General features: G+C 40.2%; 1 protein-coding gene across 1 annotated transcript; it reads left to right on the top strand.

The window, feature by feature from the left end:
• Positions 1 to 1,407: 1,407 nt before the first annotated feature.
• RB195_015768 (uncharacterized protein) lies at positions 1,408 to 9,609 on the top strand (the record flags this gene model as incomplete). The annotated part of the gene is made up of 3 exons (XM_064206638.1): positions 1,408 to 1,541; positions 9,247 to 9,341; positions 9,428 to 9,609. The coding sequence occupies 3 exons, from the start codon at positions 1,408 to 1,410 to the stop codon at positions 9,607 to 9,609; spliced, it is 411 nt and encodes a 136-aa protein (XP_064062519.1).
• Between the last annotated feature and the right edge of the window lie 2,458 nt (positions 9,610 to 12,067).

Raw genomic sequence — 12,067 nt, forward strand, 5'->3', positions numbered from 1 at the left:
GTGGAGAATGTTGGCCACCCTATTTATACGCAGCTAATTTTAAATGTCACTGGTCCGTCGGACCAAAATCAAAACCCAAACGGAAATTTAACAAAAGACTGGTGATGACTTCCAATCCATACCGACTGTCACACGTGACATATCGTGAATTAAAGGTATGTATTTTAATGTGTTGTGAAAGGATGTCCACCAACGCTCACAGAATTAATTTAATATAGGTAGTTGCCTTTTGTTGTGCCTACGGTATGGAATGCAAAAACAAATGCATGCGAACTGACATTTTCAGAGTTTTCTGCTGCGATTCTAGTTATTCAGTTGGAAAGGATAAAACCTCATCGCCTTACCCCAGTTGAAAGAAAATTGAGTTCCAGTAGTATTTCTTCCGTCGTTGTTACAAGAGATCTTCATTTCCACTTGATCATGTGTGTCATGTCCCTGCTTACAGCAGCTACGTTTCTTTTTCTTTGCGCTACTGGTTTGATCTTCCTCATCTTTTATCAGAGACGGCTCTTTACAGAGTTATGATTTTCTTATTCTGGTATGTTCCGACTTGACTGGATTGTGGTTTACTCGCCTTTTCTTTCATTTGAACTTCACTTCTTCGTGTTTTCGGTAGAAAAGGAGTGTGGGCGACTATGGTGTCGAAAGTGATGATCTGATAGGAAATCGCAGAGTACTTTGAGGAATTAACGGCAACGTAGTAGGAATCTGAAGTAATGAGAGAATCCGCAGGAAAATGTAGAGATAAGATTGTAGTGGCGGGATATCGGGTGATTCCGTTCATCTCTCCATAATCGTAATTGAAAAGGCATTGGAAAACACAATTTTTTTCTACAACTTCAGTTGCAACTCGCCACCCTTGAACACGCGACGCATGGGTTCGCAAAGGTAAAAGATCAGTGATCTCTTTTCAACAGCCTATTCAAGTGAAACTAATGGATAGGCTGCTGAGGGACCGGATAGTGTACATAGAGGAGCGTTCTAACGTGCATCGTAGGAACTTCAGCGGTTCCCACGCCCTTTTACTACTACGGTTGCGGATAGGTAAGCGGAACCACCCCAGAAACCGCACTCTACAACTCCATGTCTAGCTTTTCCCACTGATTCACACACTACGTCAGATTCGTGGTACGCTACCTTTAAGTTAGGCTTTGATCACAAGAAGGGTATTTTAACTACATCCTGTCCCCCTTTTGAAAGTGGTACGAGAAGAACCACACTCCCCAATAACCATGAGATAAAATTCGACTATTAAGTATTAATTTAGTATTTTTTGTTGCTGATGAACTCAGTAACTTGTCTTACGGTTGTCATTTAAATGTCACTTCTGTCACACGGTCATTGAGTAATCGTTGCTTCACTGACGAAATGTAGCGTAGACCTTGATTATGATCTTCTGTTCCATTTATGCGAAACTACATGTTCCTAGCACTGGTACTTCGACGAAGCGCTGATGACGACCTTATCTTCTTAGAACTTGTGAGATATTCGGGTCCTGAAGTGTTGCTAAAAGCAGGTAGTGCTATGTACGGCATTAGCAGGTGAGCATGAAACCGGAACTCTCTAAATTATCTCTACTGCATTTTCTCCCTTTCTCCAGATTTCCGAAAACACTCTTTTTCTAAAGTGAATTGTATATAAATTACTACAGTTACCAAGACCCTTGATATATGAGTGATTTTGCACTTTAAGCTGTTTCATTTCGTCACTCCTCTAATTCTTCGGTGTTACTAAGACCCCCAATACTTATGTTCGTAGAGAGTGGTTTGCGTTTTTCTGACACTTCATGAGAAGCATGTCTGGATCCGTCTCTCGCTGACGGACGGAAAATATTCCGAAGAATACTCCGAAAAATGAATTTCAAAGCATAGAATTCATTGTTCATTTTGACCGTGCAACGAAATGTATGAAAAAAGAACAAGCTCTCTGTATTACAGAAGAACTATTCAGTTTGATTTCGATGGGATCGACAAATACTGCTATATTATCGCCGACATTAATGCAGCTTTAGAAAGGAACGTTTTTTTAGACCTATGACAATCGCATTACTGCGTAGGTGTCAGAAGCATTCCCAAAATTCCCAGCCAATGCACCATGTACATATCATCGAAAAAGTGGTGCAAATCCATTTAAACTAGTCTATAGCTTGCACAAGTCTGTGTTGCGCTTGGAGTGGAGATCAGTGAGTCTTGTCAGTAGGAAATCTTCGTTTTGTTCTTTCGTCTCACATTACCTGTATATAACTGAAGTTATCGTCATCGCAATCGTCGTATACGACCTCTTTCCTCTTTCGTTGCCGATGTCAAGTTTTCTTTTTCAACTTGCGACTGAGTCGCACTCTAGCTCGATGGTCGGTCGTCAAAACCATTTAGAAATTATTGTGCTCTCGAGACATCATCAGTCACTGCGCTTGATGGTTGAGAATATGGTAGATCTTCATGCGAGTCGTGCCATTCGCCGATTCCCATGTCCGCCAACGCTGATCTTTCTCCATGAAAAGAAAATCCTTAATGCGAGTCACCTGCTTCAAATCCTCAAAGAACCTGTCTAGCTCGGATTCATCAGCTTTCGATGTTAATTTGTGTTCTCTCAGCCGCTGATGTCAATGAGTGGCACTTAATGATCCGTTCGAATTTCTCGTTTAAAGACCGGGGGCGAAAAATGACCAACGAGGTATCAAGATGTCGTGAGAATACACAAGATGTCTGTCGCGATACCGTTCGAAGTCTGTGGAAGCAAGACCCAGTGTACCGCGTGTAAGGGGAGCTGCAAGTAGACTTTTTCCCATAATATGTAGCCTTGCCGTGGCGAGATTGACTTTCACAATAGTTCGCCGCCAACCTTTATGGGTCGGTGAGGCAATTTATGCTTTTTTGCCTAGGTACCGGGTGTTGCTTTTGCACAGTTGTTTTCTCTTAGGGTGAGCTTCCGATTCCGAGAAGTCGGAATGTCGGATGTGTCGAAGTCCTCCTTAGATGTGGAGAGCAGCCTGAATCACTTCCATGCCACCATGAGACGGCAAACTGTTGTAGAGGTGAGGTTGAGGCAATGGTTTAGCACAAATTGTCAATTCTGGTGCATTTCCATGTTGTCCTCATGACTTGAGATTCCTAACAGGGGACTGTATTTTGCCATTCCGTAAAAACAACCTCATCGTGGTGAAGAGGAGGATGCGACAGGGTGTTACAGTATCACACGAAATATCCACTGACACCACAGGGAACGCACTGAAAAAAATGGAATCAAATAGGAAGGCAGTGAAGGTTGATGGCCGGGAACTATGCAATGTTAATCTCGTTTATCAGATCGTTCTGATGACGTAAAGTGTTCGCGAAAAACCTTAGGGTCTCTGATGCCCTTTACATCTTTAGCAGCAGGAACTAACTTATGCGCATCAAGTATTTCTATCCAGGTCAGGAAAGATACATGTAGAACGACCTGACACCTAAACTGGGCAGGTGGCAACAACCGGCTTGGGAAGCATATAAGCGGCGTCGAGGATGTAATGAAGAAGACCAAGTTTTAGTAAAACCACCCCGCCACACACAAATGGAAGATGAATTGAGAAGTTCTGTGCTACGAAGCCAACTGGTGATATGCATTTGCTAAGGAAGGTAAAATAGGTCACGCTGGACATTTGATGCGTGCGACAACCGTCTTACTAAAGTGAGCGACTTTGTTCCGCACGCAAAGCTAATCGTACCGCAGAAAAAAAATTGGTGTTTCTGGATCCGTCGCGAAAGGAGAAATCGCTGAACTACTAATGCACGCCATCGGAACCAACGAAGGAAGTAGTGACGCCCGTCCCATCAATTCAAAGAATATCGGGAATCAGTGTGACCAAGATGCAATCAGGATAAGAGGAGCCCTAATAAGAACAGTTACCGAATGCAGAATAAAGATGCACGGGATTTAAATAAATGACTTCAATAATATACAGGTAATGTGAGACGAAAGAACAAAACGAAGATTTCCTACTGACAAGACTCACTGATTTCCACTCCAAGCGCAACACAGACTTGTGCAAGCTATAGACTAGTTGAAATGGATATGCGCTTATTTTTCGATGACAGTGCATTGGCCGGGAATTTTGGGAATGCTTCTGACACCTACGCAGTAATACAATTGCCATAGGTCTAAAAAACGTTCCTTTCTAAAGCTGTATTAATGTCGGCGACAATATAGCAGTATTTGTCGATCCCATCGAAATCAAACTGAATAGTTCTTCTGTAATACAGAGAGCTTGTTTTTTTTCATACATTTCGTTGCGCGGTCAAAATGAACGATGAATTCTATGCATTGAAATTCAGTTTTCGGATTCTTCAGAATATTTTCCATCCGCCAGCGAGAGACGGATCCGGACATGCTTCTCACAAGTGTCAGAAAAACGCAAACTACTCTCTAGGAACATAAGTATCAGGGGTCTTAGTAACATCAAAGAATTATAGGACTGTCGGACGAGAAATGTGCCCCTTAAATTCTTTTACGCTTAATGCGAAAAGAGGACCTTGGAAGGGATTGATTCCTGAACGTCACAATGAAAACAGCAAGCCATCGCATTGAACCGTCTAATCAACATTATCTAGGGCCAAGCGTGTGTTGAGAATTTCTCAACAGGTCTAAGAGGGGTGTCGGATCAGAGGAGGGGGGGGGGAGGGGTGGGGTCGTAAGAGGGGGTCGGAACAATAAGAAAAAATTAAACTAGGGGTCGGAAAATCAGAAAAAAAATGTAAGGAACAAAGAGAAAAGGAAGGCGAAAACGAAGACTTAAAATAAACTTATATTAAGGCGTACAAAATTTAGTGTAATTTAGGTATACAACATTCAGCAGAAAAACAGAAGTGAAAACTGCTTTTTTTCAGACGTACTGCTGTAACTTGAAAGGGGATCAGCAGTGACTGGCATGTTTTCACCCGTAATATATTCACAACTGAAACGTATTCTAAGGTTTTTTTTCAGGTCCTGATATCTGCTACTAAAAAATGGAAGAGTTGTCTCAAGGAAGAAAAAACGTCAATGATACATATTCAGTACTTGAGTTCAAAATAGATTTGTTTAATATTTGAATAAATGATTGAAGTGAACTCGAGGAAGACTATTGTAGCATAAATAGTTAAGTTAAAAAGAGGGTACAGAATGGTTTTTAAAAAATTACTCTTCATAATTCTGATAACGAAACTACTGCACTTTTTGAGCTAATTTTGAAGATGGACGAATTAGCTTTTTTTGCTGCTCTAACGTATGCTTGATGACGTCGGAGTCTCTTCGATGACACAAACCGAGAAAAATCATTTGTCGTCGTACGTCCAAGGCGGTAAGGGAGTCCTCATTACCTGAACGAAAAGGAAAGCGTCCAGAAAGTAGAAAGAAGAAGCTTGTAGACAAAGGAAACGTACCACTTGCAATAGCGTCCTTTCTAAAATATCAAGATTTCCATAAGCAAGCCTCTCGGTTACTTCTGAATTAGTGCAAACAATTGAAATCTTGAATACATGTGATGCATAATAAATAACGGGATAATGTTGTGGAGGTGATAAAATAGAAAACCAATCATTTTAAATGCAAATAACTACCTAAAAGTTTTGATCCCTTCAAAAAATCGACTTATTGTCAGACCATCAAGTCTAAGCAGTACAAAATCGTGTGTTCCTAATTTATATGAAAGAAATTAAATTAACCAGAGGTAACTTCGTATTGAGTACTAAGAGACCATAGGAGGCGATCTTCATAGCTTGCACAGTGCTTCGGCACTCTTCGTTACAGCAAACTCAATATATTGAAGATCCGCAGCTGTACGGAAACGTAGCCTCGAAAATTTGCTTAGGAACGGAAGAGAAATGAAATTTTCAGAAGCTAACAGAAGTGTGAGAGCACAAAAGAATTTAAGGGGCACATTTCTCATCCGACAGTGACGAATTCCTTACTCTCACTCGAAATAAATAAAGCAATTTTGATGCACCTACTGAGCGAAAAAAAGACATCTTTAGGCGCAATCAGGGTTAAAATTAGTACAAAGTAGGCTCCTCATGTTTCTAAACATCAATGCTCGAATGAATTTCATGCAATAAAGCTGGCTGAGATCTGTAGAGAGAGATTTCTTCTATATTTCTACAAAGTTTGGTGTCTCTAGCTTCCCTAGTCTTTTTGAAACCTAGTTGAGAATAATCCCAATTTTTGCATCAAATTTTCGAGTTTTTCTCAACTAGCTTTTGAGAGAACCAGAACACCTACAGAGGCCAAAATTTGCAGTTAAGGGTTTTCCTTGATGCTCTATCCAAATATGGAATCGAGTTTTTTCAACGGCGCTACCGTATGCCCGCAACGAGAAAAAAGCGAAATCTCAGATTTTCGGCAACGCGTCAAAATCTGCGTGACTTCAAACAAATTTCCATAACTCAGCTCATAAATTATAAAGAGCAATTTTGTTTGAAGTGTGTTGTGGAAGAAGAGTTTTGCTATCATAATTTGTTTTTGCTTTTCTACAGGTGGTTTTCATCCTCAAAAAAGCTAGTTGAGAAAAATGCCAAATTTTTCAACTTCTTCTCAACTAGGTTTCAAAAAAACCAGAAGGTTCCTGGAAAAGATTTCTTAACCGTTTTATGGCTCTACAGAACGCAGCCACCTTCATCTTCCTCCGTCTCTTCATTAGTGTGTTATTCATGTTTATTTCAAACTAACCAAATCCGACCTGTCCAGCAGTAATTTCCAATTAAAGCCCGGTTCTATTCGCTAAAATAACTTCTTTATAACACTTGTATGTGGCAAACAGTGCTCTAAATACAATTTCAAGAAACTTCCGGCGAAACGTTCTTCTCAGTGATTTTTTTTCTATTTTGCAAAATCTAGATTCCTGTGGGGATCGAACTATTCATAATCTCTAACCACTGTCAATGAGAGGAATTGTGTGTAGAATGTAGAAAATAATGAGAAAACGCCTTAAGAATGTGATGTGCGTAGGTAGGAATTAGTTATTTTTTCCATTTTGCAAAAATGGAAAAATTTCGGCGGGAATCAAACTTTTAACCCTTCGTTTCCATTGTGGATGAGTAAAATTGTTTGTTAATAATACCAAATAGAGTGAAGATGGTTTTGAAATGTGTTCTCCGCCGCTTGCAACTTTTTTTCCATTTTGCAAGATGATTGTTCCGGCGGGGATCGAACTTTTGATCCTCTCCTTATCAATATCAAACAGTGCAATTGTGTAGCCGAGTACACATTGAGAGTTTACACATCTTTTCAAATTATATGTCTACATAAGTACAGACACACTTCTAATTCTTAAAGTAACGTCTACCTCGTACTAATCCTAGGAAATATACCTGGAGAATATCTTTGGTGAGTAACCAATGTGGAATGGGTCGCGGCCTACCGCGTTACTCACCAAAGGTACTTCGGCACCGGTAGCATCTTCGGCAATCTGACTGCCTTCTAGTTAGTCTTTCTTTATTATCCTGACACGTCTTTTAATCTTCTCGCCTAATGATAAACATTTATTGGATCTATTTGTACACTAATTGCAGTATTTACAGATGTACCACGATATTTCCACCTTTCTCCTGGGGAGAGCTTCATCCGTTTTAAAGAAATTAACTCCGAACCAAACCTTCGGCCGAGTGTCTGGCAAAGAAGAAGAAGTTGAGAGATGCATGACTCACTTCTCAACCTAAGACGACGATGGCGACAGCTGCACCCTCGGATTTACACTTCTTTTCGCAGTACTCTGATTTCTTATTCTGGTTACGCTCACCGCGCTGGTAATAGTTTTTTCCATGCAAACACTTTTTTCCAGTCTATTTGTGAGCTTTTTGAAATTCGATGTTTTCTGCTATTATCATTATTTCTGCTCAGACTTGCGCTGTGAAACGAAACGCTCTGAAACGTCAAGGAAATCGTGACAGTGAAGTCCAATAACATCTAGTGTCGAGAGAATCGAGCTGTCTCTGAGCTCGAGGTCTTTGCTGCTCGAAATAGAAGATTGAAACCATTTATTAAATTTATTATATATGTAATGTCCAAGCAACATCTTCCTCTGTTGTCCTCTCACTGCACTGTTCCACATCTCCATACCAGCTATCTGAAACACACATTATTACAGAAATTCTGCAGAAAATCAAACACTATTCTAACCTTGTCTAGATCTATCCATCGAGAGGTTGAATGCTTTTTTACCTCAATTATTATTCTTGATCATCTTCTTCCACCTGGTATAATTAACATGAACATATGATTTCTAGTTATTATTTATTCTACCAATATCGCTGTATTAAATATATTTGTTTTTACTCGTAGCGTTACTGTTTCTTAAAATAATCCGTTATTTATTTATTATATCGCATTATTTTAATTTATTTATTGGGCGTTTATTTGTTTTTTTTTTAATTCTTTTTATTATACCCAAATTTGGATTGCTGTGTGGGCAGCTATACCGGTAGGAACGACATGAGGGGGTCGTTTTTAGGAGGGATTTTTCCCAACTATACGCTTGACCCTGCCTGAAATATAAGACAATGATGTATCTAATGACTTCAAATTATGCATATGAAAATTTTCGTTAAAACTTTTCCGCTTTCAAAAGTAACGGTAATGGGAATTATCGTTATCCTGTAACTCCCAACCTCTTTTGCAGCCTAATTTACTTGCGGACAGAGCGACCTTCTGTATCTCCGACTTCTTGGAACTTACAGGAAGAGCTCAAACTTGATAAGTTTTCTAGACTTTCTGAATGTAACATAGAGGCGAACTCCCTCTCTTACTCTATTAGAACACCACACAAAATCCCATGTACTTTTATCTAACTCTTTTATTCTTTCACTTATTTGGTAATTTCGACAAGTCACAACAGTCTTCTTTGCATATTTCTTTTCTTTGCGTCTCTGTGAATAGAAGAACATCTAAGACGGTTGTTTGCGTCTTCATGAACCACTGGAGCGTAACCTCGCAAAGGTATGTTCGCGTAACCGCCGGTATATCCAATGGACGTTATTTCTCGGAGGCATTCGCGGAGAATCGGCCGGGGGCCCCCTTTACCGTTCCCCCACCGTTTCCCACGTCATTTCTCAGAACAAAGCAGAGGGAATTGGTTTTGACAATACTCACATTGGTAATCTACATTACGAACTATAAACTGTCCTACAGAGACTCCAACATCGTTAACCTTATAGTCCCCTCAACCCAAGCGCAAGTTTCACACTGACCTAACAATGAGTAGTTTTAGCTGAGGTTTGGGCTAAAGTTACTGAGATTCAGACTCCAAGATCTCGGCTTGGCCCCGCTTGGTGCATCTTCTTCCGCCATTCTTAACATAAAACTATCGGTCCCACCCGTGGGTCCTGACCAAGAAGGTATCGTTTATTGCATCCATCACTGCACTCTTTTTGGCGTCATTGTGCAGGATGAGCCTTCGATCTTTCTATTCTAGCATTTGTAGAAAAGGCTTTTTGTCATGCGTGTTACGGTATCTGCGAAAAGACGTGTTTCGAGCAGATACTTTTGTACGTCTTGGCAGATGATTTGGAGAAAGCCGAGCCATTATTCAAATGTGTGCAGTTGGAGAACCTTGGGTTGCTTCTTGTTCTCAGGAAAAGGCTTTGCACGATCCCTAAGTCCTAGCGGCTGCACCTCAGTGTGAGGTGAGAGCTAGAACAGACTCACCAGACCACGCGTATTCACCGTCTAAATCCTTTTCAAAGATCCTAAGAAAAGAGGTTTCTTGTTTCTTCTGTCGTAATTGGCAAGAGGGCATCAGCTCCCACCTGATCCTGTGCATCACGTCCTAGTTTGCAGCAGATAGGTTTACTTTTCACTGCGTTTCTAGGTTGATTCATACGATTCCTCGTTAGAGACAGCTAGAGACTGCTCACAGGCTGTAGTCCTCACTCAGATATAATTTTCTATTTCTTTAATATTCCATTCGGGTTAGACTCTGCTCTCTCTCTTTGATTCAATCCTCACTTCTCCACCCTTTGATGGACCGTTTCATGTTAGAATCCCATAACACAGCAATGTTTGGAACTCAAGTTGAATTAGCTTGTGCGAGATCACGCAACAGTGCAAAACCATCAAAGATCATGATTCGGAAAGACCACATGGAGAATAAGAACCTATGCTGGTCTCTGCACATAAGACACGTTCCATTCATTTCACTACTTTCCATGTCACTATGGTGCCCGCATAAGCAACCGTATGTCTTACTCACATGCTCTCTCTCCGACGTCGGGAAGAAATTTGATTACAGGTCGCTCATGAGCTTTTGTTTATTCAATAGCCGTTTAGCTCAGTCACTTGCCTTAGGACTGTCATTAAATTGTCAGTTCATGATCGCATTGCGTGATTTTTTTAGTGGCAAATTATGGCAAGTGCCTCGATTTTTGATCATCCTTTTCACTTTTGTGGATACTCCTAGTAACAGTATTTCAACAGAAGATTGACGGTGGTCATCCTTTCGTCAAGCTTTTAAAGCCTTCATGTTAAAGTGTTGATCAAAGCAAAAACAACTATAACGCCTCAAATAAGTCAGTGTGGAACCAGGACATCCTTAAATATCTCCTCCACATCCTCCTCCCTGTCGCATGTTTCCAAAGTGACCACAGTTCTGAAGTGGGTAAATGATTTCTTCGCTGAAGCTGTAGGTCTGTATCCAGTATATAGTAGAAATATTTCGACTACAAACCCGTTCCAGAACGTGTTTTTCTTCGCGCGTCAGTTTACTGCAATTTGCAACATTATGAAAACACCATTATCGGTCGAAAAAACAAATTTGATAAACATTAGAAAGGAATTGAAGAAGGAGACCATCCTAGGCACTCCGTGGTACAACAGTCGCTCCTTTTGTTTCATAAATTCTCTGCATTTTTTCCTACAGTGATGCACTTCCCAGAATCATATTCTCCTCATATCAAATGTTGTCACTTATCTACTCAATCTGCCGAAATAGCACATATTTTATCGAACAATGCAACCCTTTGCACCCCGTACGGCTGTGAAACGAAACTGCAGAAAGCGTATTTAACTACTTTTACGCTTGTAACAAATTCCTTTATACGATAATTTCGCCACCAGTTCACTTTAAGCAGTCTCACTTTGTCAATCCTGTAGGTTTTCGGTGTTGCTGAGGTTATCGATACCTAGGCTCCAACGTAGTGGATTCCGTGCTTCCAGAGTTGTTGTTGGCTATGTTCGGAATCTTCCATTGCTTGCTGGTGAAAAGGCTCAATATCGAACCTCGAATGAATTCCACTGCACATTTTTCAATCCGGTAGTGGTAGTGGAACGAATGGAAAAAAAACGAGTGCACTTCATTGCAAAAAAACTTTTCAATTCGATGATAGCGGGGCGACAAACATTCCTATATTATCGTCGAAAATAAAACAAGCTTTAGAAGAGAGTTTTTTCAAGAATTAAAAACCTATTGTTACTGTACTACTGCTAGTAACTGTCAACACCATTCTGAAATTCGGAATACCACGACAGACAAAAAGTATGAACAGAAAATTAACGCCATTTTTTTCCTAATGCACTTTCGTTTCGTTTTTATTTTCATGAAACATAAAATTATTTGAAATGGAAGTGAAATTGAAGCGCTATGTTCCCCTTCATCCGACTAGTGGTACAAGTTCTTTTTTTGAAAGTCTATGGTTTGAGGAAGTAGCCTGTTCGATGCTTGGAGACGAAGAAATAGAAAACGGAAGGCTACACATTATTTTGAACATGAAACTTCACGACTTCATGTAGCTTCATGCAAAATATCCATTGAGTAATGGTATCATTTAAAAACCGAACTTTCACTTCACGCACAATCCACCCAAATTTCATACGACATCATCAAGTTTTACGCTACGCAGCACTAAAGGACTTGGAGTTGCATTTTGGTCACAAACTTCGAAACTTTAAAACCCTGTGTCACTTTTCTTGCCAAAAAAGAAAAGCAAACGTAATTTTTTCTTATAAAATGTACTTTCAAGTTCCCCATCTACTGTGGTGAGTGGGTACGAAATGTGGAGCGTTAGATGATAATCAATGGGAATAATATTTTGCAGTTGGTAGTTCCGAATTTCGCTCATCATGATGC

Source organism: Necator americanus, chromosome V (assembly GCF_031761385.1).
Source record: "Necator americanus strain Aroian chromosome V, whole genome shotgun sequence".
Lineage (NCBI taxonomy): Eukaryota > Metazoa > Nematoda > Chromadorea > Rhabditida > Ancylostomatidae > Necator > Necator americanus.